The sequence below is a fragment of the Bactrocera neohumeralis genome, chromosome 4 (assembly GCF_024586455.1).
Source record: "Bactrocera neohumeralis isolate Rockhampton chromosome 4, APGP_CSIRO_Bneo_wtdbg2-racon-allhic-juicebox.fasta_v2, whole genome shotgun sequence".
Classification (NCBI taxonomy): Eukaryota; Metazoa; Arthropoda; class Insecta; order Diptera; family Tephritidae; genus Bactrocera; species Bactrocera neohumeralis.
In genome coordinates, this window is record NC_065921.1 from 83,981,783 (window position 1) to 84,009,182 (window position 27,400).

Consider the following 27,400-nt stretch of genomic DNA (forward strand, 5'->3'; position numbering starts at 1 on the left):
TTACGAATTTCAATTTCACGTGACCTCCATCTGGCGTTCACATGCACAAGTACATATATGCTTGATAAAGTAAGCATGTGTGTGTGGCTGAGTGCTTTAAAGGTCTGCGGTCTGATATGTAGGGGTTTTTATAAAGAAATATTTGGGTACAAAGTTTACTTGCTTTTATACATACAAACATATGTATATGTATAGATGTACATATATATGCGTGTAAGTGTTTGTGTGCTTGCGTATATTTATTAAGCAAACATTAATTACTGACTATTTTATTTATAAATCTACAAACCGTACATATGTATGTATGTAAGTTGTGTTTTCTCTTTGCTTCTCCAGCGCTCATGAATCAGCGTGTATTTTCTCTAATTTAATTACAGTAGTTTTTTTTTACAAAAATCATATTTAGCAAGTGATTCACAAAGCTTTTAGCACACATTCGCGAGAAATTCAGGAAAAACAAGTAGGAAATACATATGTATGTATGTATGTATTAATGACGTTTGTTAGTGGCGCTAAAATATACATAAATATGTACACATATGTACACATGTATGCATGTGTTGGCCCGCATTGTAATGCTTTTAGAGCTGACGTAAATTGAAAACCCGCTGCAAATATCTATTTCTAACAGTTTTCAGTGCGTTAAAAAAGAAACCATTGATTATTGGAATTCTGATTATTGGATCTTTGTACGCGTGGGCGCAGACTTGAATATTTATTGTCGAATAAAAAAGTTTGCTTGATTTTGATCGATCAGATTGTATGGCAGCTATATGATATAGTGGTCCGATTTGAACGATTTATTCTAAGATTTTAGAGTTGCTTTGGACAATAATCCTTGAACAAATTTCGTGAAGATATCTTCTCAAATAAAAAAGTGTCCCATATAAAAACTTGATTTTGATTGATCAGTTAGTATGACAGCTATATGCTATAGTTATGCGATTTGAAGCAAATTATTTGAAAATTATAGGGTTGACTTAAATAATAATCTGTGCCAAATATCATGAAGCTATCTTATCAAATAAAAAAGTTTTTCATATAAGAACCTGATTTTGAACGACTAGATGCTATGACAGCTCTAGTTGCAAATGTTTTGTCCGATACTGTATATCTTATAGTGTTGCGATATCGATGATTCCGAGAAAAAAGCAGCTTCTTAAGGAGAAAAGCTCCTGCCTAAAATCTCAGCTCGATATATCAAAAACTGACTAGTTCGCGTAAACACAGAGAGGGGTATCTAAAACGACTCAGCTCCTCAAGCCGATCATTTACTTATATATACACTTTATAGCGTCTCTGTTGCTTTCTTCTGGATATTAGGAACTTCCTGGCAAATTTACAGCGCAAAAAATTATTTAAGGTAACCTAAAAATCTCTAAAGATTTCGATGCTCCCTAATAACTTAACTGAAAACTAGAACTGCTTGCAAATTCTACCGAGAAATATGAATACAAAGTGCACATTTACTGCAATTATTTTCTAGACTTTACAAAATTGTATGAATTTTATTGAAATTTATGATTCCCCACATACAAAAATAAACCAAAAGTATTGTAAACATTTTCCCAAGTCAACGACAGTTGGCATGCCCCATTCTATAGCATTTCTCTAGCATTTTACGCATTGGAGAACGGCAGCCAGCCAGCTAAATATGCATCTTCATTAAGAAATCTCAGTGCGCGTCAAAGCTACATATTTGAGGTCATTGAAATTTCCCAGATGTTCGACTGTATGGCCTCAACAACATACATACATACATATGTATATACGTATGTACATATGTGGATATTGTTTAGGGTAGGGTGCGAAATTGCTTCTCTTCGCTACTCTCACGCGTCACATTACGGAAGTAATAAAGCTATTAAAGTACTATTGTTTGCTTAATAGAATTGAAAAATGACAGCTACGGCATTTTGTCTGCAAGAAAGGAAGATAGCTGCACTGTTTAGGGATTAGGTTAGGTCGTAGGTTGTCATACACAACAGATTGCGTCTGAGTGGCATCCGCCATTCTAATTTATTATTTTGCACCTAAAATCTTGTTGTTATACTAAAATAAATATATGTTAAGTAATTTGTTTTCATCGAGTTCCATAAACAAACAATGATAAGAGATCAACAACAAAGCATGATCACCTGATGCAATGTTTTAGGCTGCAAACAGCAGTCAAATCGGAGGAAAATAAACCTGGCAAACATACATATATGTAGCATAGGCTTGTCTTAACAACCCAACAATTTCAATAATTTGCCAAAAATTGTCAGATCTTTTCGAAAGCTTCCACATAACCTTCCCGTAAGCCTTAAGTAAACCAAAAATTCATAAACTGGATTCCTGTTCTAAGTTTACATATGTAAGTACACATAAAGATCGACGAACTAGCCCGCTTTGCGGCAGCGTCCAAGATGACGGGACTAGAACCATGCATCGCGGTGGGGTCCCACACTCTTAAGGAGCTGCCTGGTGTCGGCACGGAGGAGAGACTGGAGAGATAACAGCACTGGCAGCAGGCCATGCTAAGCTGCTTCTAGGAGGGTACAACCTCTCAAGGTTTAAGAAAATAATCAACCTCCCTCGTGACAAATTTCGCCTCCTTGTCGTGCTCCAAACAGGGCACTGCAGGCTCAGGAAGCACATGACCATAGTCTCTTGCGCAAACAGCCGATGCTGCGACATGGGACTGGAAACTCCAGTATCCTGATTCTTGATTGTCCGCCAATTCGCAAAAGCAGGCGTACGGTCCTAAGTTCCATCTACGTGGACAAGGGTCACATTACTTTAGTAGCGCCCCGCAGGCTCTTGGAATTATTTAGGATGCTGGACCTAGGTGACCATATGTGACATAGGAGAGAGTACAATAGACCCTAGGGCACAGTAATACCTCATTATTAACTATCTATCTATCTAGACATAAAGATACAAAACAGTTGAAGTACTCAAACCACATTCCTGTTACTATTCGCAATATATATACTACACTATACTACACATTCAAAATTATATATTTCCTACCTATCAATAATAATAAAAATTTGTATTTCATTATTTTTTCGCCCACACACAGAGCTTTCTAAACAACCATCGTATTTTGGAGACGAGCCGGACCTCCTGTTCAAAAGCGCGCAGGGCCGGAATAGTCTATTTTCTTCGTGTAACGGTGCTGCAGCCGCCTCCGCCGCCGCTCCAGCAACCGCTGCCGCTACAGCTACCGCTATTCCATTAACAAATAACGCAACAGCCAAAATTAATCTAGAAACCTCATTAAATGATTGCGAAAGTGGCTACGTGCCAACGGTTGGCCGTTGGGGCGCCGAATGGCCAAGTTGACTCGCCGAAGCCAGCCTGGTGCGATGTGGCGCCGCCGCCGCAAGCACAACAGCTGTTGAAGCAGCTGTTGTTGTTGGCTCCGGCGCCGATGCCGGTCCATCGGCGGGTACGGTACGAGTTGGATTGACTACGAACACCGTTCCTGTTCAAGATAGACCACAAACCAACAACGGCCAACGAATTGTTGTCGCCCAACAGCAGCAATGCAACGTGGACAACGGCAACAAGGCGTGGTCGACGGACAACCACCATGATGTTGATGAAAGCCATGTGGATGATGACAACGACACTGGTGGACGACGCGTTACAAATGGTTACGATGCAGTTGGTGCAGCCGCAGCAGCAGCAACAGCCGCAACAACAACAGTTGACAGCAAAATTAAAAATGTTGAGAACAACATGGTGGAAGCTGTTGTGGCCGGTGCCATTGCAATTGACTCCGATACGATTGGAAACATTGACAAAGTGGATAATGTGACATCGAATGCATCAATGGAACGCTGCTCGAACATACGTAAACTACTTGAGGAGCAGCATCGCAAATGGTGGCGCAACCAAATGCACGGCCAACAAGAATGGTGGGCCGATGAGGATAGCTACAATTTAACTGCATTCAATCAAATCAATGGAATCTGGCCACTGGGACATCCGCTGCCGTTGCCCGATTGGGCAGCCGGTTGTGATGATGAATACGCCAAAGGCGTACTACATTTCGATTCGGTTTGGGAATATGAAGATCTAAATGCGATTATTGAGACGAAATTACATCGTATGCTCGAGGAGACACATTACGATACAGTTAACTTATTTGTGGACTTTTATCGCGCCTTCAAGCGTACACGTCGCTCGGATCTGAAGTCGTTCTTCCAATTCTACGACTTGCCCATAAACCGGCGCCATCACATGTGTGTCTCATTGGCTATGGAGATAATGACACGCATTATTGAGATCTTTCCAGTGCTACAACATTATTTGTATTTAGTTTCGTGCGAAGAACAGGTCATGTCGCAAAGTGACTACATTGAAAGCACCGATGAAGTGGGTGGTTTGAACTCGCCGCATGCCAACGTCGAAAAGGAACACGCTATGGTTGCTATGAAAATATCGATTGCCGGACGTGAAGGTGTTATGATATTGGATCCGGGTTATCACATCGGACGTGCCGTTACCGTGATGTCTGACCAAATGTACCCACATACAGGTATGTAAAAGCAGTGTGCCTAAATTAACACACATTTTTTAACAAATCTATTCACAATTTCGCACAGGTTGGTTCACACAGTCGAAGGAAGCGCGTCTGCAACGTGACTACTGCTACAACTATTGTTTGCAAAACAAGAAGTTCGTTGAATGGATGGAACGTGAAACACGCGGCGATGAGCAATCATTCAAATCATCACTCATCTACGTCGAACAGCCCTATGTGACGGCGATCGATGTGACAGTGCGTCGCAATCTGGTGTATAACTTCCGCTCGCTGTTGTCGCGTGACGCCAAAGGACGTGTGTTCGCGGGCATTTACCTACCGGTTGTGCCAAACTGCAACGAGTCACATTTCACCCTCTTCTATGATGGACCAAATGATCAGCGCATAAAAGTGAAATTCATGTTCAACGTCTTCAAGAACCCAGGAAAGGTATAACCGTTGTGCTAATGAGTTACTCGTTGCATTATTTCACACATGTATGCATTTTTTTATTTGCAGATTCCCGATAATGTGCAGCAACATTTGTGCAAATTGGCACCGCAGTTAAATATGAAAGAGAAGGAGCTCACCGAACTCTGTAAATCCTTAGCCGATGTCATCAACGATCAAGATTTCATACAACAATTATTGTCCATTAATGAGGATATCGGCGTTATGTCAGCTGAAAATTGACAATTAAAGGATAAAAAGGTCGATGCTAACCTAAAAGGTGTGGAAGAACACAAACCACCTAACGCAAATGGCACGACTGCAATAACAACGTCAACAGTGGGAGCTCATTCGAGTGTCAGCTCGACATAAACTTAGATATTTTCTCTGCAACTTAATTATTCCTCATTTCACACTTATAAAAAGTTAAAGTAGAACAAAAATAACAAAAAAAAAAACATATATAAGCAAGAATTCTTCATAATGCACTTAGATGAAACAACAAAATTAAAGCATGAAAAATTAAGTATATACAAATATACGGGGTTACTAGTTTACTGGTAGTTTGACGACATTTATTCTTAACTTAAAACAAAAATTATTCCACACATATAAACAAGTTAACTCTAATAAAAAATATTATGTACTATATACATACTATATGCAAAGTACTTGAGAAAACAAATGTCAATCTTTAGAGATTATTTAACACTATATACACAACCATTAGAATGTTACAATTTGTATTCACACAGCTAAAATATTTTTGCTCATTTAATTGTTTAGTTAATTCTCATTTGACTACTGCTTCACTATAACGGTGGATATCATGTCTTGCTACGCTAGTTTTAACCACTTAAATACTTACATATATAAAGAAATTGTAGCAATTGTAAAATGCGTGCTGCGCACAGTTTAGCCAGTTATTAATATAAAATAATGTGCAATTTTTTCAAATAAGCAAATACTAATTGCAACAGTATCACAGGTACATACTTATATGTATAGAGCAAATGATATGTGAGACTTTTAAACGCAAGCTTGTAGCCGCATAACATACACTTAAACACAAGGACATGATATTCCTAAATAGTAAATGAATTTTTGTGACTCACCACTAGACTCTACCTATGCATACACCCGCTATAATATTATATTATTATTGTAATGATCATTCTTTAATTTAGTGTTTTCAATTAAAGGCAAATATAAGAAGAAGAGAAGAGGCGGAATAATGTGGAAAATTATTGTTTAAAAAATATACAAGACCATATATTTAAAACACTTATGTAACGTAGCTTATATATATATATATTCTATGCACGAAATAAACTTTACTTTGACAAAAATAAAATGTTCTCTAATTAATATTGAAGGATGGGTACAGCGGGATTTGCAATATGACTGTAGACAAGAAGTCAACAAGTTTAATAAAAATTAAACAACATATTCTAAATTTAGCTGCACCGGAGCTTTGTTGTTGTTGTAAAGAAGCCTTAACCTTAACGGGTGCATCTCTTATAGCATAAAAGGGTATAAAAATATTTTTACCTTGGTTCGAATCTATGGTAGCTATAATGAACCGATCTAAAGAATTTATTCCGAGATTTAAGCTTGCCTTGGACGATAAAATGTGCCAAATTGCTTGAAGGTATCCTGGCAAATAAAAAAGTTTTCTATACAAGTACTTTATTTCGAGCGATCGTTTATAACCTATTCAGGGCATCACAATGAGGTGTGAAAGCAGTAGATGCGAATTGCTGTGATTTACCAAGAGGATCGGTTGAATATGGTTGAATATGCGTAATAGCCAGGAAACTATATCTCTGCGTCACTTTCGCATTTCATACAAATATTTCTAAATCAATAATATTTGTTTTAAATTAGCTAAACTTACCTATCACACACATCACAATTTCCATTTCCTCCATTGCATTATATTTCCGCCGGGAGAATCACTAATTTTGCACGCTATTAAAAAGAATATGTAAAACTCACTTAATAAAAGTCTTTACTTACATTTCAGTAAAAATATGTTGAAGCACAAAACACAACACTTTAGTAATAGATAGTTACACAATTTTTTACCAACCATTCATTAAATACACAATTTTTTAATAATTTCTTAGAATTTCCTCTTCCAACTGACGCGTATCCCCGAAAATATAAAAGCGGAATGGTATCCGAGCGACATCTTACGTTTCATGCAGCAAAAAATATGCTGACGTTTTCTTTTGACAGCTACCTCTCATAGCAGCCAACTTTCGTCGTCTACGTGGAAACGATCGGATAGCCGAATTGGAAAAAACAACGAAATCGTCAATACCACGACAACGAACTGTCATACGTTTACGGCGAAGTCTTTATTTTTTAGGAAGCAGTCAATTGGTTCGTTGTGATTTCCATTGGCCAGTTGTAAATACGTGTTTTTATATAGAACTGCCAATAGCTAAATTACAAAATGGTAAATTATTAATGAGAATGTTCAAGTGTATAGAATTATCAATATTATTTTGCATAATTGCAGCCTGCACCAGCAAGTTCAACATCCGTGGGCAGCGGTTCACGTTCGCCAACTAAGATGACAGCACCACGCAGTGGTGGTGCTGGTGGTAGCAACCTCAAGCAGCGAAAGACCACAAGTAGCACCACAGCGGCCAGAAGTCGCACCACTGGTGCTGGCACTGGTGGTATGTGGCGCTTCTACACCGATGACTCGCCCGGCATTAAAGTGTAAGTGTTTACGTGCCAACATGGCATTTTATGTTTAGCATAATTGGGGTCACAATTGTCCACAGCGTGCATTTGTACTTTCTCTTTTCTTAAGTATAAATGATCAAGTTTGAAGTTTAAAAAGTGATATATAAATAGTTAGCTTTTAAAGTTTTATATTATTAATGATTCAGTGTTTTTGCAATTTCTTGTAATATCAGATTAATGAAGTTTTATTTCAATACAAAACAATTGCAGTGCAATATATATTCCATTCGTTACGTATTAGTAAATTACAAAAATAAATGCATTTCTTTACATTATTAATAAAATAATTCATTATATTGCAGTGGACCCGTGCCCGTGTTGGTGATGTCTCTGCTTTTTATTGCCTCCGTATTCATGCTGCATATTTGGGGTAAATACAACCGTTCTTAAGGAATCAGAAGAAGCTATGTAGCAAAAGTTGGGTGTGTATAAAGACAACAAGAACAAACGGCGAGCGTACACCTGTAGCAACATTTTTGGATCTTATGGAAATGTCAACGTCATCAGTGTAACAGCAAGAGATTAATGGCGGCCATACAACAAGTGCTTCCCAAGTGGCCGGTTGCTGCTTTGTACACACCTTTATATGTCTGCAACTAATTTCCAATGTACACTTTTGCTCTTAAGTTTAGTAAATAAGTTAATTTTCTACGTTTAAATTCAATTTCCATAAAATTGCTGATTGTCATTTATTATTTTTTGCTGCGTCTTGTAAAAGTATGCAGACAAAACAAAAACTCATTCCACAATTAGATTGGAGAATCAATTTTTTCGATTTACTTCCATTTGCAATTCGTAAAGTTAAGCATTTAATTGTGCAAAAAACATAACATTTGTTGTAAATGAGAGGGATTGTGGTTTTGTTCTCGATCAACTTAAATTTACAGTGCGCTTTCAACCAAATTATGTGCATTATGTAAAATCAAAGATACATACATATATTCTGATTTACTGGATACTTCGAGACAAATTAAAAATATGTTAAGATAATAAAAAACTAAAATATATTAAAATTTATATAATCGCTTTATTTCTGGGTATTAGTTTATGAATAGCTTAGTGGACGTATTTCGTAAAGTAAATTTTTAACATTTACCAAGAGTTTCGGATCTTTGCAGCGATTGTCGAGTGCGGAAAGAAATGCGGACATAATGAGATGATGGAAGTCACAATAACTCTAAAAGAATTTGAAATCAATTAATGAAATATGCAATATGTGTTGTTGTAGCAGTAGAAAGCAATGTACAAAGAAATTACAAGTAAAAACAGAACTTGATTTTAATGTTCTTGTTGTAACGGATTTTAATCGCTTAATTTCGCTATATGTTTTTATTATGTTGTAAAAAAACTTAATACTCACATCTATATTGCGCCAAGTCAATGTGTAGTCCAATAAAAATACATCCAAATTATCCGAACACAACTCCTTTATATCCACAAAGGTGGCATTCTCCGGAGTTATATGCACTTGCATCATATTTTCTTGTGGATCACGACAATGTCCGAAGTTTAATACAATATCACGTCGGTTTGCCAAACGATTCCAATCGGAGCGTGCAAATTTCAACATCAAACAATGTAACGCTATGCAAGAGTAGGTGTGTAATTCACAAGCTAAATGCTTTTCTGAAAAGTAACCTGTATAAAGAAATAAAAAAACAACATGTATAGCAACAACATATGTAATGTTCATTATATTACCATTTTCGATATAAAACCGAGCGTCATGATTCGAAAATATATTCAGGAAACGGTCATGGAAGTGCTATAAAGAAAGGCGAAGGAAGTTACATTTATATAATAAATTATTTATTTAACAATAACCTTTTTTAATTCTTTAAAATCTGTTATCGGTTCTTTTATGTCCATGTAGATTTTACGATGCCGAACATATCCTTTTGTGGGCTCTGTTACATAACCGCGATAGCCAGCAGCTGAAATATTAATCACACATCTAACATATTGGGTCTCCAGTGTAAAAATTACTTCGCCTTCACTAATAAATATATACAAAAACAATAATGAAAATAATAATAATGACTATCAAAATAATTATTTGTTATTTCCAGTGAGTTTACTTCTCTATGTCTGGTTCAACTCTCCAATCTTTAAAGGGAAAGTGCTCGTATAACTTGTACGCCAAACCAATTGTGCCTTGAAATTAAGAAAAGTAGCAATGTTCCAGTATTACTTACTAGTTTTTTTAATTTCTTTCACATACTCACCCAATCTATTAGTCCAAATGGTGATTTTATGCTTCTCTTTTTCATACTGTGTCTTATTGATGTATTTAGTTGTCCAGTGTGAATATTGAAATGCTTTCTGTTTAACTTCCTTTTCAGGTTCTAGCATTTCCTCTGCTTCTTTCGATAGCTCTTCCTCTTCCCTTTCTTCCTTCTCGTCTTCTTTCTCTATATCTTTTTCCGACTCCCTCTCAATTTCCGGTTTCACGATAGTTTCCAACCGTACACGCTCCTTTGGTTCTTTACCCTTTAGTATATCCAGATCGCTTGTTCGTGTTTTACGCTTAAGCAATTTATGCTTTGCCACTTGTAAGCTTGCCACGGACTGTGATGTCACTGGTGTTTTAGCAAATGACTCTTCTGACTTGATATTTTTCATTTTCTTCTTATGATCCTTAAATAAAATCGCGTTCATTTTCCGATCGGCCACTTGAAGTGTTTTTTTGTAGCTGCTCTGATATGACGCCCGGATTTTGTCCAGTGTTTGCACCAAATCGGAGAAACTAACTGGATGTTTTGTACCTGTAGCTGTCAAAGTATCTCTGTCCTTATCATGTATTACATAATCCATGTGCATCTTTTCGAGGCGTGGTAAATTAGGGAAAATGCGCTCAGGATTATTTTGACCATCATATTGAAATTCCTTAACTGCTTCCAACTGTTCACTGTCTTCGGAGGGACGCTTACGCAGCAGAATACCGCCTTTCTTCGGCTTGCCACGTTGCTCCTCGTTGGCTTCGTCTTGCAATTCGACGGGAAACTTAAAGGACGATATAATACGTGGCAGGCAATAACGTTGTATATTCCGTATTTGTACAAGACTCAAAGGCAAATCCAAAACAAAATCCTCAAGTGTGGGAAAAGTAATTGCTTGATGCATCGGCGTTTGCTGCGATATAAAAGTGACTAGCGACGCTATCGATGGACGGAATATGTTCGAAAATGAGCGTTTCGTGCGCATAGAAAGATTCGATGTCGATTGTCGGGGCGTATATGAAAGGTCCACAGAAGGGTAAGTAAGCGTGGTGCTACCACGATCCTTAGACAACACCTTATTCTGCTCATCAATTGGTATAGATGGCGTTGTACTCTGTATATTTGCACTGGACAATATCTCCGTTTCGTAGCCTACTAAATTATCTTCGTAATGGCATGCCAATGGCTCACCCCATAAGCATAAATATTCCGGCAGTTCAATTGTTACAACAAAATTCGGACTATCACAATTTTGTGGTGGTGTCAAAAAGAGTTGACTCAACTCGGCCGCCGTTAGACGTGCTATGCTACGCCTAGATAATGCAGACGTGCGCAGAATTGATGAACTAGAGTGTAGCGAGATACGTGAAGTAACTGGCGGTAGAACTTCCTCAGCAATAACGTCTTTAATAATTAGCAATTCACCGTTATTCTCGTGCCATGTCATATTGAAGTCGTTGAAATTGTAATGTACAGGTTTCTTAACAAAATGTAGTTGATATATGCCGCCGAGAATGGTATATTTCTTCAAATTTATCTACAAATGAGAAAATAAAATTTTTGTATTATAATACATATTATTATAATATATTATAATTATGTATATATAATATTATTATAATTTGTATATACATATGACCTCATCGGTTTCCAACTGCAATGACTCTGGATTATAAATATTATTTATGAAATTGTTGTAACGCTCATTTTCCAATTGCAAAAAGTCATCCCAGACATCCGGAAATGTATTTTCGGTGATTACAGGCGGCTCCTTTGGCAGTTTAATCAGTTTTGGCTCCTTCTTTTTGTCATCGTCAGCGGACTTGGCTTTTTTTAAACTTTCCAGCTGTTCATTCAGCGCGCTAGTGTTAAAAAATATACGATTTTAAGGAAAATGCTTTATAAAATGTCAGACTATTACAAAAAATTATAAATTGCAAAAAATTGCTTAAAACTTTTATTATTATTTTAATCCTGTATTAAAATGCTAAAATCTACTTGAGCAGCTTATTGGTTTTTAACTTAACAATCATTTAAAATCATTTACAGTTAATAAAAATATTTTCAACTTATTGCAAGCAGTTAAAATATAAAAATACTGAACACTTTTGCATACAAAAAGACTTACTGCACTTTGCTCTCATAGTCGGCGCGTCTCTCCATCAATTTCGTACGCACTTGATTCTGCAAGTCCACCTGTAGAAAATGTTCATGCACCAAGCATTCGTGTAAATCTTAAAACAAATGTTAAAAAGTAAATATTATTTGATTTTACAGCAGCAATTAATTTCTAACAATTTGTTTTGATTTTTTTTATATACATACTTATGTGGGTAGCTTACCCGGTATGCCAGCCGTCAAGTCTTCCACAACGTCTTTAATGTCTTGCTTAAAGCTCTTAGCGTTCTCACTAAATGGATCGAATAAGAAGTGTATGGCTCTTATGGTAAGGTTTTCTTTTAGAATGGAATACGGCAAAATAATCTTAACTTGAAGTTTATGTAAATTTGCCTCAACACATGGTAAGCTGTTTGTGTAAGAGAAAAATGAAAAATATTAAAAATATTAAAACTAAACATTAAATATAATATATTAAATAAGAAAAACGTTAACTTCAACTGCACGTAAGCTGTAATACCCTTCACATGTGCACATTATAGCAAAAAAGGTATATAAATATCTTAATCTTGATTTTGATTTTTTGGTCAGGCTTTATAAAAGAAAAGCAGGCACCGAGCTTGGCCAGTGCTTGTGTGACGCTCACGCCGTGAAGTGATGTGATTTAACAGTCATAATGTAATCTCGCGGGAAGCTGGTTGTTAGCTGGCTCTATATAAGAAAAGCAGGCACGGTGCCAGGCCAGTGCTTGGGTGATGCTTGCACCGTGAAGTGATGTGATTTAACAGCCATAATGTAATCTCACAGGAAGCTGACTGTTAGCTGGCTCTATAAAAGAAAAACAGGCACCGTGCTTGGTCAGTGCTTAGGTGACGCTTGCACCGCGAAGTGATGTGATTGTAGAGTCACTAGTGACTTCAACGGTCAGTTTGTATGGCAACTTTGTTCGATCTGCACAATTTATTCGGAGATTATGTCACTTCTTTGGAAAATAGCTCGTGTCAAACGTCATAAAGATATCCCGTCAATAAAAAAAAATTTTTCAAACAAAAACTAGATTTTAAAAGATTAGTTTGTACGGCAGCTATATGTTATAGTGGTCAGATACCGGCGATTCCGACAAATAAGCAGCATCTTCGGTAGAAAATAGCATGTGTAAAATTTCAGATCGATATCTGAAAAACTGAGGGACTTGTCCCGTATATTCACCCGGAGAGACAGATGGACATGGCTAAATCGACTCAAACTTATTATACACCGCTCACGGTAAAAAAAAATGTTTATACTCACTCTAGAAATTGAAAGAGTATAGGCACATTTTTTAGCGTCCAAATGTGTATACCAAAGTTTTCGCATTCATAAAAATATTCTGCTGTGGTGGCATCTACAGAACTGCGCGTTGAGATGAACTCGTTAGCTAAAATTAATTTCAAATCTTATTTAATAGCAACAAACTTACTCCATATAGGAATCTTCGGATGATAATATACGATATGCATAATGATCGAAATAGTGCTCGATTTCTTCATAAGCCGCTCTTTTTTGCTGAAAAATCAATAATATTTTTTATTAAGCCATATTTTTTTCTTTTTTTTTTAATAATTACAACATGCCTTTAATATATCGCGCAAAATTCGTAGCGGCGCATTGGCTGTTTTCGCATCATCATCTCCATAATACTCAATGCTCTTTACAACCTGTCGTCAAGAATAATTAATTTTGTTTGCAAGTGCTCAACTTATTTACATAAAAATTACTTTTAATAGTAAATCGATGTTAGTTTTGTACTCATCTCCGAAATTGGGACGCATTTCTTTGACCAATGCCCTGCGCGTCATGTCTTTGCTATATATATCCTGTGACAAAACACTGCGCTCATCAACCGACAGGAGCCAATCAATTGTTTTCTCCGTATTCAAACGATCGAAATGCTGCAATTTCTCAAAGAACAAGCGCACAGCTGGCGGTATATAGGGCTTGGGCAGACCATCGCAAAGCAAATATTTTTTCCACTAAAAGCAAGCGTTTGATGAGTATATACAAGTATGCAAATATAATTAATTTGCTACAAACTTTCTCTATGACATCCTCTCCGCGTTTTAATTCTTCCACTTTAAGAAAGGCCTCTGTTCAACGAAGAAAAATGGAAAGAAATGGAAAGAGGAATTTAGTTTATTCCGCTGCTACAAAACAGTTTGCTTGGAGTTTGCAAAATCGCTACTCCATGTCATTAAAGCACAATACTTCTTACCATTACTTCTTACTTTATGTAAAAACTCCATGAAGCGTTTGCTGCCCACTTACCGTCAATAAAGGAAAGACACGTTCGCAAATCTGCCAATCGCATTGCATACTTCGCATCGCGCGCTTGTTGCTCCTCCATTGTTAAAATGGTGTATTCTTTTTCAATTTTTGATGCTTTATTTCCTTTTCCGGCAGATTTTCTTTTCGGTTTCCTCTTTGCCATCTTTCTCGCGCTTTGTTTACTCTTGCTCCCGTTTTAATGTATTTGCACAATAAATCACTTAAATTTCGAGATTAAAAGGCGTTTTCATTAAATTTATAAAAAAAAACATATTTTGACTAATGTTTGATATTGTTGCTGTTATGTATTTAATATTAATTTCGACAATTTGAAAAGAAAGTAATTGAAATGACAAATTGTTTTTAAGCCAGAAACATTGTTCATACATATATGTACATAGGCAAATAAAAATTTTTAATAAACACAGTAATTGCTTGATTTTATTTCTAAAAATTTTAAATATTGGCAACTAAATTAATAAATAAAAATAATTATTAATCAATATACATATATAAGATATTTAATTTGCCGGCTCAGCAACAATTTGGAGACTTCTCAATAACTGTTTTCTTTTTAGTCTAGTGGCAACTATGCAGCCGCCATTGTCGTATTCGTTCTGTTCTGTTGGAATTCCTGCCAATTCGTTCATTTTAATTTTGATCTTGGAGCAATCTACTTCACTTGTTCAACGTTTCGAAATAATTGGAATAATTTTTATTGAAATGAAAGTTTTCCGTAAAATATTGCTAAAATCTTGTAGGCATAAATATGTTGCAACCATAATTTGTACAAGTTGAATGTTATTTGAAGGGATGGCATTGGAAATTGCTGATACAATTAACAAACGTAAGTTTTTGCTTAAGCTTTTGTTCAACATGCTTATAGTTTGATGATTGTTCTCGTCCTGAAAAAGTGTCTTACTTTTAAATTTCACAATTTATTTGTAAGCACTTGCATTTTTGCGGATAGATAAGAACGGCCAGCTGAGTTATTCTACTTAATAATTAGTTTTAGTGACGTAATGCATTTGTTTCATATATTTCTCCTTAAATTTTACAGCCTGCTAAGTGAAGTATAAATGGGTTGTGCTGAACAAAATGACCTGATATGTCTTAATAAAGGTAAATATTGCAGAAACAATATTCTGAGTGATAACAATTATATTTAAGGAAATAAAAATATATGGACACTTAATGATGATAAGTTTAATCATAAGTAAATAATTGCTGATTTACAACTTAAAATTTAACCAAAAGGATTCTGATGATCAAAATATATAACTTAATATGAAATCTGAAGTGTATTTCCCTTATTAATGACTACTTTTTATTTCTTTTAGAGCTGGAAAAATTGCAGCGGCTTGTAAAATGTGCAGCTGAAACCGAGTAATCTTGCATCTGCGATTTGCTTTAATTAAAGCCAGCTGAGGGAGAAAGCTTGGTAATACTGCTTAAGATGACCCAAATATCAAAAAGGTAAATATTCAACAATTTAAATAATTGCATTTAATAATTGATGTCGTACATTTAAATTCAAATGATGATAAGTTTAATCATAAGTAAACAATTGCTGATTTACAACTTAAAAATGAACCAAAAGGATTCTGAAAATACTAGAAACTAATATTAATTTTGTATCAATTATAGAGTTGTAGTTAATATATTTATGTTCTTTAATTTCAGATTGCAGCACCAGTTCAATGTGAAAATGTAAAAACAATATTGGAAGCTGCATATTCAAATGGTCAGTATATATATAAATTAAGAAACTTTTTTATATTTATATGATGACTCATAAATAGTATAGTTCATTTGAAATATACATGTAACAAATTTTTTCAACTGAAAATATTAAATAATATTCAGTTTCGTACATTAATATCTTTCAAAAACTAATGTTAGCTCTTTTTATTTGTTACAGATTTCCTGAAGGATATGGTTTATATATTACTATTCATTGACATATTGAGTAAACGTGAAAAGGTGTGTATAAATCTCTTATATTTATGTATTTTCTTTAATTTGATGATTTATCCGCACTCAGGATCCCTCTTCTGAGTGAACCCAATTTAAAAATCATGCTGTCCACTTCTTAACTGATCTAATTTTTTCATACTATAAATGAAATGAAAAAATTTTCTTTACTAACAAATATTTTCTTCATTTCAGTTAAAACATGTTATCAATCATGATTATTACGGAAAAGTTTGGAGGTGTAGCCGAAGTAAAGGTGAGCTTGATTTACTTCTGTAATTTAATATTGAATTTTAAATGATGAGTTATCCTCACTCAGGATCCCTCTACTGAGTCGAACCCAATTTAAAAATCATGCTGTCCACTTCTTAACTGATTCCTTATTTCAAAATCAATTTGTCGATATGAATCTTCAACATTTCTAATATATTTATCTTTATTGCAGGCTTTTGTATTCTCTCTGGATTTGCAGCCATTAAACATTTGTATACTAAATAAACTAAATAAAAACAAACATTTTTAAATGAAAATATTCGTGTTTATTTCAATTCTCCACATGAATATATTACAATTTTTTGTGTTGTGGTACCCGCCTTACTTCCACATCGTTCCATTTTTCGTACTACATCTGCTCCGCTAATTACATGTCCGAAAACCACGTGTTTGTTGTCTAGCCAATCCGTTCTATAAATTAGGCATACAATTTTAGCGCTATTTATTTGTATAATGTAGAAAAAACTTACTTAGTGGTGCAGATAAAGAACTGTGAGCCATTTGTGTTGGGTCCTGAGTTAGCCATTGATAGCGTTCCAAAGCCATTGTGTTTGAGAGTGAAATTTTCATCTGCAAATTTCTTGCCATATATAGACTTTCCTCCAGTGCCATTGTTATTAGTAAAATCACCACCTTGGCACATCTACAATTGCGTTTGTCTATGAGAATCTGAATACTTTTCGCTGCATTTGGTTTACTTACGAATTCTGGTATGACGCGATGAAAAATACTACCTTTATAGCCAAAACCTTGCTCATGCGTGCAGAGCGCACGAAAATTTTCCGCTGTCTTCGGCACTACGTCGGCGCGCAGTAACATTATAATGCGACCCACATCATGACCACCTATTCGTATGTCGAAGAAAACTTGAGGATTACGTTTCTCTGCTTTCTCAATAACCACGGGTCCACTAGGCTTGCTAGCAGTTGTATCGGCGCTCTCGTCATTAGTGCCAACTGTGTTTTCAGCTTCATCATCTTTAAGTGTCGCGCCGGCATGTTTCTGCAACCAATCATCGTCAGCCCAGACAGGCTTAAAGCTTCCTTCTTTAATGCGCACTGGCTTGGCGAGATTCACACGTATCGTGCGACCACAAAGTTCCGAGTCATTCTATTAATTAAAATCAATGTAATTAATGTTAAGTAGATGATTTTGTCTAGCAATATACCATATTATCTATCGCTGCAGCGGCATCCTCCGACATTTCATATTCTATAAAGGCGAATCCACGATGCTTTTGCGACTCGTAGTCAACCGGCATTTGTATATCGGCAATATCGCCAAAAGGTATAAAAGCATCATTAAGTAGTTTCTCAGTCACTTCATCTGCTAACGCTCCGACGTAAATAGTACGTTTATCGTTGGACATGTTCGAATTTATTAATAATTTCAATTAATACTCATTGAGAATATCACCATTACAACAAGCACAAACGTAAACAAAAACTGTGTGATGTTTAACTGTCAGTAAATTGTCATACTTCAACGAGTCTCGAAACGAGTACGTTATATTGCCGTATGTATCGAATTAGTATTGTCGGCTGGTATTAACTATAGTTGTTATAAAACTTTTATTGTAACGCAAATTACAAAAACAAATGTAATTCTTTATTAAAATAATTATTACTAACTCTAGCGTAATAAATTGCAACCGCTTATAACTTTATGACATCGTAGCCGTACACCTGTATTTATAGAATTACTTTGTCATAAAATCTGGTATGGCAGCTCTTAAGCAGACATTTTGAAAAATTATAAATTATTTTTGCAACGAATTGCTAGGTGTTCACTTCATTTAATTTCGCTACATCTTTAATTAATAACATAAAATAATAATAAAATAAAGAAAACCAAAAAAAACGTGAATGGGGTTAAGTCATCATACATTTGTTGGTGCACTTTCAATTTGCAGGCAAAGAAACTGAAAAAAATATTAAACTTCCGGCGGTAGGTGCTTAAATAGTTGATATTTGCAGACATATGTAAAAATTAACTAATAATAAAAGTGACAATTAGCTTTACAAAATGTTTAGACTGTGGATCAGCAATTTGTGTGTTATTAACGTGTAATTTTGTTTAAATTTATTCTATTAACAACATTTACAATCATATGCGGCATTTCTATTGAATATAAATATACAAATTGAAAATTATAACTGTAAATATTTTACCTAAAATTCTAATTCATATTCATAACTAATTGCTAGGTAAATCTTTCCGTTTGTAAGCTGTTTGTTGTTGAATCTTGGTGCCAGTGGCCATTTAGGAGAAACATTAGTAGTGCTTTTGATATGTTAGGTATATAACTAACGGTATATACAAGAATCGTGGCACCAAACAGTAGTAAAATATCTAGAAATATAGAATATTATATGTTATTTTATTTAGTAAAGTTGAACATCGAAATATTGTCCTAGTTACATATGTAAAAACTCTGCTTATCAATACTTATTTTATGGTCTCTTAATGGTTATTAGTTGTCTGTGGATAATCTCCGATATTTGCAACGTGCTATCAAAGTAATAAAAAGCCGTTTTGTGTGAAACAAAATGTTAATTAATCAGCGGAAGGTGCCAACAATATAAATATATATGTATATAAACATTTCTGAGAGCTTATGGGACGCAATAAATATAATATTATTCATTTCCTTGCAGGCGCAAACAACTTATTAGTGCTGCAAAAAATAGTTATCATTCAATCAACATGCAAATTAATTACTGAAATTAAACTCTTCGAATAATGCTAAAACTTAAATTCTTTTTTTGAAATTTTTTAAATATGTATATTTTAGTCTGATACTTTATAAAGATGTCAGCGTTTTTTCTCAGCCATTTTCAACTTACGCGAAAACACACGCTCCCAAGGCTCACAAATCGAAATTTGCGTATTCAGTTCGTAGAGCATAAAAAGCCATTTGATATAATTCAACGTTTTCTGAAAAATATTTTGTGTTTTTGAAAACATTACGAAGTTTTTTTTTAATTACGAAGCTCTTTAAAATCACGTTAGTTAAGCGCAGGAAAATAACGATTTTCGATTTCGCTGCCGCTTAATTAGTGTATAAATAAAATTTGTGGAGTTTGTCTTGTCAGCTATTTTCACTAAATTTCGTACTGCTTTAGTGCCTTATATTCCCGTCCCGTCAAGTGTTTAGAATTTTGTAACAAAGCGTTAATTTAGTGTGTTGTTAACACGCGCCCTTTCAGAAACCAACTGTCAATTGTTTATTAACTACATTGCGGAAAACAACTCCTGAACTTATCAAAATTCTTTCTATAAGTGCACGTGTACCTTGATTACCGGCTTCTGGTGCGCATCGTTTTTTTAATAAAAGGAAATAAAGACAAAACCAAGCCAGCGGCGTTATCGATAGATCAAGGTGGCTCATATAGTTTATAGCATAACTTTTATGAATGTATATATACATATGTGTACCTAGTTTTATATACATATATTTATTTTTATATAAGAATATGTGCACACGTTTGTCTTACATAGGTATGGTGCTATGTTTGTATGATTATGTCAGCCTAAGGTGTTCCCTGAATCATTTTTATGGCGAAGGCCTTATCGGCTGCAATGATAAATCATTTTTTATAGATAATGTAGGATACAAGCGATTTTTGCGAACTCATTTCTGATATAATTTAGTAACAATTGTGTGCTTAAAATTAATAGAGTTATTATTGAAAACAAATGCTTTACATACATAGATAATATTTACGCACATTAAATGTTTCAATGAAGCTCCCTTAACCCTTAATTAAACCCGTTAGGTATCAATGATATCAGAAATATCCACACAGAGAGCACATCATTTGGATAGATGTGTATATGCGTCGCCAAGCAAAACTCAACACGCTTATCCGAATTTAAATGTATGCCAGTGGACTTTATGCGTTCAGAAATCGATGTGAGATTTGTATAGGGAAAGTTGAGTGCATAGCCATAGATCTGAAAATATGCATAAAAGTATATACATAGTTATACCAAAATAAAATTTACTTAAATGTAATTGTTGCAAAATAAAATAGCCAGGGGCACCTAGAGATCGCATAAAACTTTGTCGAAGTGTTAAAAACATTGTACAAAAATCCAATTCCCTAGAAGAACTCTTTGTAAGAATATTTGAAAATTCGAATTTTAGCTTAAGCTCGTTTGGATGACGGGAAATTTGTGAAAACTTTTTTAAAAATTTCCAGTTCCATTTCCGTTTCCAGGTACAACAATCGTTTAAGTGAGTACCTGCCGAAGTCGGCCTAACCTCACGGTGCTTTAAAAAGCACAGAACATTACAAATAATAAATTCTTTTTGCACGTATTTTTGGTTCCAATTGGTCTATGTGGAAGTGACTCCTTTTCCACCTTGGCCGGGTTCGAGGCCAATCTAAAACCTCTGCCGTTCCTTTGGTCCGGCACCCGACCGCAGTGCGACTCTAGACTGGATTGAATTTTAGGTTTAAACCACAGCCACCACGAATCACCACAAAGGGCCAAACCCAATGAGCAGGTACAGATAGAAAGCAATCATTAAGTTATTCATCTATGACGATCTCTAAGTCTTTACATTTTTTTACGAAGGCAAGGGTAATGAAATACTGGACTAGACGGCCAAGAGAGGCGTACGACTCTGTTATCCGAAAACGTGAGTCGCATTGGTAAAAGCATATATTGTCTATACGACCATCTGGACAGGAACACGGTAAGCAAGGTCCAAATGACACTGAGGTGCAAAACAGCAAAAGTCATGTGTAAAGCGGTACATCAAAAAGTTGCCACTGGCACCCGATAGAAGGGGGTATAGGAACATGATAGGCGGCGCACGTCTGCAAAATGGGGCTGACAGATCGAAAAGGCTGCAGGAAATGTCAAGAGCAAGGCACCAAGAATGGAGTGTCTCTTTTGCACTCGTCCTGCAACAGCACGGCAACGGTTCAATCACTTGGGGTTTCTCCGCAGGAGACACTAGAAGAGATATCATTAGTGAGACTAACCTGTTGAGCTTCGCCTAAAGGATGACAACTCCTTATGGATTACGTAACGCTACTTCAACTGGTAGCGCTAAAGAATAAAACTGAACTCAATTCCCACGACAGCCGATTCTACGCACCGTTATACACCCGGATTTCATTCGGACAAGGGCTGTTTTTTCGGCGATCTAACCCCGTTTGGATCGGTGAGTACTAAAACTGAACTAGATTAACCTAACTTAAATGTTTGTTGGACCACCAAGATGCCCTAATCTAAGCTGAAACCCACAAACGCCGTCCTCAAACTCTTCTTTCATAAGCATGTCCTGGTTTTCAGTTACCTTATAGTTTGGAAATTCAGCCGCTACTTGGTCGGTGTACTTAGCTTCGGTGTACGATCCATTATCGGAAATACTTAGTTGTTCTAAGTCTTGAAGAATGCTTTGCAGGCGTGGCTGAAAGGCGCTGTTATGAAATATTTTAACGTCAAACATTTAAAATTTTCACAATAATTTGCTTTACAATTACCGATTCCAAATGGTCTTACGCATAGCGCGCCACGAATTGATTTTCTTCATTATCTTTCGCTCAATGTTGCGTCTCAGCTCGAATGTATTGAAGGCGAGCTGGTAAGTGTAATCCAGTTTTTGTACACCGCCCAACGGGGCAGGATTGCGTTTCGTGAAGGCGGGCAGCCAACAGGATGTGTCGTTCAAATTGAAATTCGTCATTGTGACACGCGTTTCAGATTGAATGTTGGCGTATAACTGTAACGATATTGCTAGAAAATTTTGCACGACTCTTTGATCAGATAATACTCACATTGTCCTGCGCCACCACCATGCATATCTTGTAGAGCGGACAGAAGACATCCCTTGTGCCGGAACGTTTGCCCGTCTGAGGATCGATAAGCATGAGTTCACCTTCATCACTTCTATACAGAACAAAAGCACACTCGCCATACGCTGTGGCATGACCGAGCACGAGCCAACAATTAACACCAATGCCGAGGAGAAAATTACACAACAACACGCCAAGATCCTTCAACGTACACCAATTGGTATCCAACACACATTGGTTATTTAGCCAAATGCCATCGAAGCGCATGCACGGGTCGTAGGTCTTCAATACATTCAAGAGTGCGACGAAACGGCAAGCCAATTCGAACTTCTGTTCGTTCAATTCCAACGGCAGTGGCACCGGTTCCAAGAGACGCGTTAAACAAACGCGTTTACCCTCTGCCGTGCAAACTAACGGTTCAATATAACGTGCGGAATGCAGCTCTTGCGCTTGCAGCGACCACTGTAGCAGCTGCTGTCGCACGTCCTTCAATTCGGCACATTCCAAGCTAGCGGTATTGATGTGTGGCAGTGTCACGTGCGGCTCAATGCTCATGTAGAACCAAAGGCGCACCGTTTCTTTTATTTCCGGAAATTGTTCAATAGATATATTCACGTCAGCTTGTGCGGTTATGTGCTCCAGAGTTGGTTGTTTGTAGCCAAGCAGCACTTTGGGTGTCTTCAACTCGATTACGCCATCAAGCTGAAAGTTAAAACAAAGTGACTAGTTGGAAGAATAAAGTTCTGGATCGGTCAAACCGGACCATGCACGCACCTTTTGTTGTGAGAGCAGTGTGTGCAAGGGAAACCGGTATTCACCCAGCCAATTAGTTTGTACGCGCTGATAAATATCCATGTTGCGCACGCTGAGTTCATCGTTAAGATGATTCTCGATCACTTCGTCGAAGAGTGAGATTTTGAGATCGTCGCGCAGATCCGTCAAGCTGCCACTAAACGCAAGAAAAGTTAGTACCCAAAACGTTGAAAATGTTTATTGATTTTTTGCCGTGTGCTGAAATACCTGAACTGCAAGATGAGTTGCTCATTCCATGTCGGATTTGAGCCCTCTACGGTTAGCGAGCGACAAAATTTATCTCTGTAACTTAGTACTATGAACGGACGCACGTTGGAGTATTTATAAACTGAAAAATTTGGAACATTTGTGGTAGAACTCTGAATACTGTTGGGTACTCAAAACTTACGCTGCGTCACGAACATGTTCGGGCTCTCATTACTGCGTTCCTTACTCTCGTTATCCGTCGTGCTTGGTATACGCACTGGTATGCCGGTAGCGCGTACGATATTCAGAACAATCTTGTAGTTTTGACTAGCATCCATATCCAGTACGTGCGCACGTGACGTAGTTGACGGAGTGGGTGGCGCGCTCAATGTACGTCTGGGATTGAAGATCAAACTTAAAACCTGAAAGAATGTGCTGTGGCCAGCGTTAAGAAAGTATAATTATTGTTGTTGTAGCGACAGAAATCTGACGAGTTGACAGTCCTTGGTCGTGGGACAGCATTCTGTTGCTATAACAACAAAACCAACAACAACAAAGTATAATTATTTCTAACTTATATAGAGCGTTACACTCGCTACACACCTCCAACTGGCAGGCACATCGCCGATCAGCAACTCTTCGGCGCTGGCCGCAGCAATGCTCAAACGCGCACACTGGCTACGTAACGCTTCGTACAGTTGCTTCAGATACTTTTTGCCCTCATGCTTATGCAAATCTATCGGATCCATCCAATCGCCCGCTTCAATGACCGCCTCCTCCTTATCGGACCAATCGAATTCGAGCTCATTGTCCAGTGCCGCAATAAAGCGCAAATCGCGTGTGCGCGGATCATTTTTCAAGTAACGTGAGCGCAGTAGCTTAAAGCGTCGGTTATGCTTCAAATCTTCGATAGGGCAAAAATGCAACAAGTCCTCTTCGAAGGTACACGTGTTAAATGACGTCGCTGCCGGTTTATCGGGTTCAGCCGACTCACTTGCTATTTCGTCGTCATCAGTGTGCTGTGCATTGTCGTCCAATTGCGCTAATAGTTTTTCGGCAAGGGGCTCTCGCGCAATTGCTTGACTCGTGGGTGAGCTTTGCAGCGAGCCGGTGGGACTGGTGTTGGCGGCAGTTGGCACATACCAGTGTGCGCTCAAGTCCACTTGTTCCTCACATTGAAAGCGTATGGTGAGACGCCCACTGACGTTTAATGATTTTTGCGCTGTAAAGCATATGCGTTGCTGCTCGGTGTCGGCCGTGTGCAGCGCGTGCGGTATAGGCACCTCTATATCGACGACTTTGCGCGCTGAGTGCAGACGGAATTTTTCGTAGAGCTGGTAAGAGCAACGTGTTGAAAAATACAAAAGTGGTTGTATACATTATTACATTTACCGTTACTCTTATATCCTTTGGCATGCGCCGCTCCAAAAAGATGCCAAATACCTCGTTCATCGGTATACGTAAATCGGGTTCGATGCGATAACTGCGCGTCGCGCTCACAAACTCGCCATCGAAGTAAATTTTCATGTAGAAACTTTTTAGTCGTTTCAAACCGGGCAGGTTGTAAAACTCGCCCTCACATACACGATGTAGTTGTACATTGATCTTCGGTTCGCCTTGCGCACCCAGACACTCGGCTAACTTGGCGCGCAATTCCGTCGACAGCTGTGTGATATCCGGTTTACGTGGCTTAATTGGCAGCTCGGTTATACCCGCCTTGCGATCGCGCGCCTTCCACAGACGTTTGGCGCGATAATAAATCTCCAACTCCTCGCGGTAAATTTCATTCAAGTCAGTCTCGAAGCGCTCAGCCCAGCGTTGTGCTTCCGCGGCCGTATTTGCCGCATCCTCCACGTGAATGCGCAGTTTGAAACGCGTACATTGGTAATCTTGTGTCTTACGTAGTTGCTTGAGACGCTTCCAAGTGTCTAGTATTTCTTTGAGCAGCTGCTTGGAATGCGCCTCCTCCTCATAAAGCCTGTTGCGTAGCGCACGCACGCTCAGCAACTGATTTTCCAGTTGTCGCGCTCGTCGCTCAATTGTACGCGCCGACTCCTGTTCGGCGCTGTTCCTTGACTCACGCAGCAACAGCTCATTGACCACGCGACGCTCGGTCTGCAGTTGTGCGCGCAGCTTTTCACAAATACGTTGCTGTTGCCGCTGCACATAATTCTCATGGAGTTCTTCCAAGGCGTTAGAGAGTCGATGTTCCTCCAACAAATGCGGATGAGCTGTGAAGAGCAGCTCCTTCATGTAGATGCGCACAAATTTCCTTGTGGGTATCTCGTCCGGTTGACGTGTCGGTACACAAAATACCGGATGAAATTTATGTGCGCAAAAGCTGCGGTAAAGTGTACGATCCTTCGTATATGACGACCACGTTGAATTGGTAAGCTTTAGTTGTTCCACAACTGCTTTAGAGATGGGTTCATCTCTCGCACGCTGCTCTGCTTGATGCCGATTCAGCATACGACAGATATTGGCACTTAGTGCTTGCGGCTTTCCTCTACTATCCAGATTCTCAAGACTACTGACAGCCAAGGCGACTTCCGACGTGAGTTTCGCCTGTGGCTTGAAAAGCAAACTTGCGTCTGGTATGAACTTTTCACACTCAATCCGTTGCACGACCACATCATCTTCATCGACTTGTATGTAGGTGGAAGCGGTTTGCTCGCGTTGCTGTGTGGAGGTCGGTGAAACGGTTTGTTCGCTGCCCTCAGACGCATTCTCATCTTCCTCGTCAGCAGTTGTAAACTCTTCCTGCTGCTCGTCGTCCTCTTCAGTCCTCTCGCTGCCATTGTCTAAACTAGTTTCTTCAATATTTTCGCTCTTCAGTAGCTTCTTATGTTGCGCAGAGCTCCCGGCTGTTGGGAGTTCTTCCTCGCTGGTGCGACAAAAAAAATCCAGACTCAACGTTAGCTCATCTTTTCGATGACTCTGTGGACTGTTATCGATAGACAGACTTGTGTTCTCCAATAAAGCTTGTACCTCGCGCTCATTTTCCTGGTATTCGCGAGTTGGTCGTGACTTGCAACGTTTGGTTTTGGTACGGTTCACTGGTTTAGAGCTCTTCCGACGATTTTCTTTGGATTTCTTCTTTCCGGTTTGTGTGAGACGACCACTCATTATTATCTATTTCTTATTTTTTTTATAAAATTTGATTTGCTACACGTGAAAGTCACCAGAATGCTTCGATTTGTGTTTGTCTGCTTTTGGTAATGAGTTTGTGCGGCTTATTAGGTTTCCTAGGCAACCTAATGGTACAACTAAACACAGGTAGTGACAGGGTTGAAAGTACGAACGGTTCGTGTGCACTTATCGTGGTAGGTAGCGCTATAAAAACAAGCAGACCAAGGGCAATTACCGATGCAATAGTCTTCAAAAACGACTTTTATCGCGGTTAGCTCAACATTGGTAACTGCTATTCGAGCACTGCTTAGCAGCAATTTAGATTTTTGACATACTTATTACGGTAAATTCAGGTTCCTGGATCCTGATTTAAAAGAGTTGGATTAGAAAAATATGGTTAGTGAACGAGACAGGATTTAGGGTTCAAAGAAATGGAAAGCATTTTGTGTATATTGTAGATTTGTAGTTAAAGGTGAGGTCTTGGTTAGCAGGACTATCATATCTTATAGTAAACTGAGCTTTCGCGAAACTAATGGAACTCAGTCCGGAATTGCGAATTTTTTGTTTGCGTAGCAGAAGAAATTGTAATTGTAACCGAAATCATCTAACGGAGGACCATGGAAAAATGCTGTTTCGACGGGATCGAACCATATGGAGAGGAGTGTAAGATGAATGGATTCATTGGGCTTGCAGAGAGGTGGTTAGTGGTATGCGGCGACTCATTGTATGCAGGGCATATGCATATTGGGAATGTTGGTGTCGATTTCGGATAGGTAGCAGTTCAGCCTGCTACAATATCCAGATTCGTAAGACAACTCAAGCTATTCATCTGCAAGTACGACATT

The 27,400-nt window shown here is 37.7% G+C and overlaps 5 protein-coding genes, 1 long non-coding RNA gene and 2 other non-coding genes across 10 annotated transcripts in view; 5 read left to right on the forward strand and 3 right to left on the reverse strand.

The window, feature by feature from the left end:
* The window catches only part of LOC126755557 (uncharacterized), a 33,269-nt gene extending 26,949 nt beyond the window's left edge, over positions 1–6,320 (forward strand). Inside the window, exons 3-5 of the mRNA XM_050468213.1 lie at positions 3,068–4,531; positions 4,599–4,966; positions 5,036–6,320. Coding sequence (XP_050324170.1) covers positions 3,730–4,531; positions 4,599–4,966; positions 5,036–5,209 — 1,344 coding nt within the window. The 5' untranslated portion in view covers positions 3,068–3,729 and the 3' untranslated portion in view covers positions 5,210–6,320. The remainder of the gene's footprint in view (positions 1–3,067; positions 4,532–4,598; positions 4,967–5,035) is intronic.
* Positions 6,321–7,263: 943 nt separating this feature from the next.
* Positions 7,264–8,748, forward strand: LOC126755570 (protein transport protein Sec61 subunit beta). Its single transcript, XM_050468225.1, has 3 exons — positions 7,264–7,430; positions 7,494–7,699; positions 8,029–8,748. Exons 1-3 carry the CDS (start codon positions 7,428–7,430, stop codon positions 8,114–8,116), a joined length of 297 nt encoding a protein of 98 aa, XP_050324182.1. The 5' UTR covers positions 7,264–7,427; the 3' UTR covers positions 8,117–8,748.
* LOC126755571 (uncharacterized) lies at positions 8,734–14,666 on the reverse strand. The gene is made up of 15 exons (XM_050468226.1): positions 14,368–14,666; positions 14,137–14,189; positions 13,821–14,075; positions 13,677–13,760; positions 13,523–13,608; positions 13,354–13,455; positions 12,288–12,472; positions 12,074–12,179; positions 11,585–11,807; positions 9,952–11,482; positions 9,805–9,880; positions 9,551–9,722; positions 9,428–9,491; positions 9,087–9,364; positions 8,734–8,903 (listed from the first exon to the last, which is right to left on the reverse strand). The coding sequence occupies exons 1-15, from the start codon at positions 14,528–14,530 to the stop codon at positions 8,772–8,774; spliced, it is 3,510 nt and encodes a 1,169-aa protein (XP_050324183.1). The 5' UTR covers positions 14,531–14,666; the 3' UTR covers positions 8,734–8,771.
* Positions 14,667–14,970: 304 nt separating this feature from the next.
* Positions 14,971–16,871, forward strand: LOC126755572 (uncharacterized). Its single transcript, XR_007666501.1, has 7 exons — positions 14,971–15,214; positions 15,428–15,489; positions 15,708–15,843; positions 16,051–16,111; positions 16,289–16,350; positions 16,537–16,597; positions 16,787–16,871. It is a non-coding gene; the product is annotated as an uncharacterized LOC126755572 (long non-coding RNA).
* On the forward strand, positions 15,556–15,638 carry LOC126757701 (small nucleolar RNA Me28S-Cm3227). The gene has a single exon (XR_007666779.1). It is a non-coding gene; the product is annotated as a small nucleolar RNA Me28S-Cm3227 (small nucleolar RNA).
* Positions 15,899–15,982, forward strand: LOC126757700 (small nucleolar RNA Me28S-Cm3227). The gene has a single exon (XR_007666778.1). It is a non-coding gene; the product is annotated as a small nucleolar RNA Me28S-Cm3227 (small nucleolar RNA).
* Positions 16,858–18,059, reverse strand: LOC126755559 (peptidyl-prolyl cis-trans isomerase E). Its single transcript, XM_050468215.1, has 4 exons — positions 17,783–18,059; positions 17,317–17,724; positions 17,085–17,257; positions 16,858–17,025 (listed from the first exon to the last, which is right to left on the reverse strand). Exons 1-4 carry the CDS (start codon positions 17,981–17,983, stop codon positions 16,881–16,883), a joined length of 927 nt encoding a protein of 308 aa, XP_050324172.1. The 5' UTR covers positions 17,984–18,059; the 3' UTR covers positions 16,858–16,880.
* An 810-nt stretch (positions 18,060–18,869) lies between these two features.
* LOC126755550 (coiled-coil and C2 domain-containing protein 2A) lies at positions 18,870–26,777 on the reverse strand. Of its 3 annotated transcripts, none has more exons than XR_007666499.1 (10): positions 24,819–26,777; positions 24,030–24,760; positions 23,629–23,861; positions 23,448–23,568; positions 23,202–23,376; positions 22,410–23,129; positions 22,116–22,354; positions 21,929–22,052; positions 20,327–20,571; positions 18,870–18,966 (listed from the first exon to the last, which is right to left on the reverse strand). XR_007666499.1 is itself a non-coding variant. In XM_050468203.1 (10 exons), the coding sequence occupies exons 1-9, from the start codon at positions 26,550–26,552 to the stop codon at positions 20,377–20,379; spliced, it is 4,272 nt and encodes a 1,423-aa protein (XP_050324160.1). In that variant the 5' UTR covers positions 26,553–26,777; the 3' UTR covers positions 18,870–18,966; positions 20,346–20,376. The 3 variants fall into 3 exon arrangements, 2 of the variants coding, with proteins under 2 accessions (XP_050324160.1, XP_050324159.1); XM_050468203.1 differs by having other exon boundaries at positions 20,346–20,571; XM_050468202.1 differs by lacking the exon at positions 18,870–18,966 and having other exon boundaries at positions 20,283–20,571.
* Between the last annotated feature and the right edge of the window lie 623 nt (positions 26,778–27,400).

What these genes read in the sequence shown, in the direction of transcription:
- LOC126755559 (XM_050468215.1), bottom strand. Translation starts at nt 17,983, where the DNA reads ATGTCCAACGATAAACGTACTATTTACGTCGGAGCGTTAGCAGATGAA. An exon ending in CTGCAGCGATAGATAATATG is followed by an intron (nt 17,725 to 17,782) that starts GTATATTGCTAG and finishes TTTAATTAATAG; the next exon opens with AATGACTCGGAACTTTGTGG. An exon ending in TTCTTTATCTGCACCACTAA is followed by an intron (nt 17,026 to 17,084) that starts GTAAGTTTTTTC and finishes CCTAATTTATAG; the next exon opens with AACGGATTGGCTAGACAACA.
- LOC126755571 (XM_050468226.1), bottom strand. Translation starts at nt 14,530, where the DNA reads ATGGCAAAGAGGAAACCGAAAAGAAAATCTGCCGGAAAAGGAAATAAA. An exon ending in CTTGACGGCTGGCATACCGG is followed by an intron (nt 12,180 to 12,287) that starts GTAAGCTACCCA and finishes ATTTGTTTTAAG; the next exon opens with ATTTACACGAATGCTTGGTG. An exon ending in GTTGAACCAGACATAGAGAA is followed by an intron (nt 9,723 to 9,804) that starts GTAAACTCACTG and finishes TATATTTATTAG; the next exon opens with TGAAGGCGAAGTAATTTTTA.
- LOC126755570 (XM_050468225.1), top strand. An exon ending in GACTCGCCCGGCATTAAAGT is followed by an intron (nt 7,700 to 8,028) that starts GTAAGTGTTTAC and finishes ATTATATTGCAG; the next exon opens with TGGACCCGTGCCCGTGTTGG.
- LOC126755550 (XM_050468203.1), bottom strand. Translation starts at nt 26,552, where the DNA reads ATGAGTGGTCGTCTCACACAAACCGGAAAGAAGAAATCCAAAGAAAAT. An exon ending in GAACATGTTCGTGACGCAGC is followed by an intron (nt 23,569 to 23,628) that starts GTAAGTTTTGAG and finishes CAAATTTTTCAG; the next exon opens with TTTATAAATACTCCAACGTG. An exon ending in CACTGCTCTCACAACAAAAG is followed by an intron (nt 23,130 to 23,201) that starts GTGCGTGCATGG and finishes TTTAACTTTCAG; the next exon opens with CTTGATGGCGTAATCGAGTT.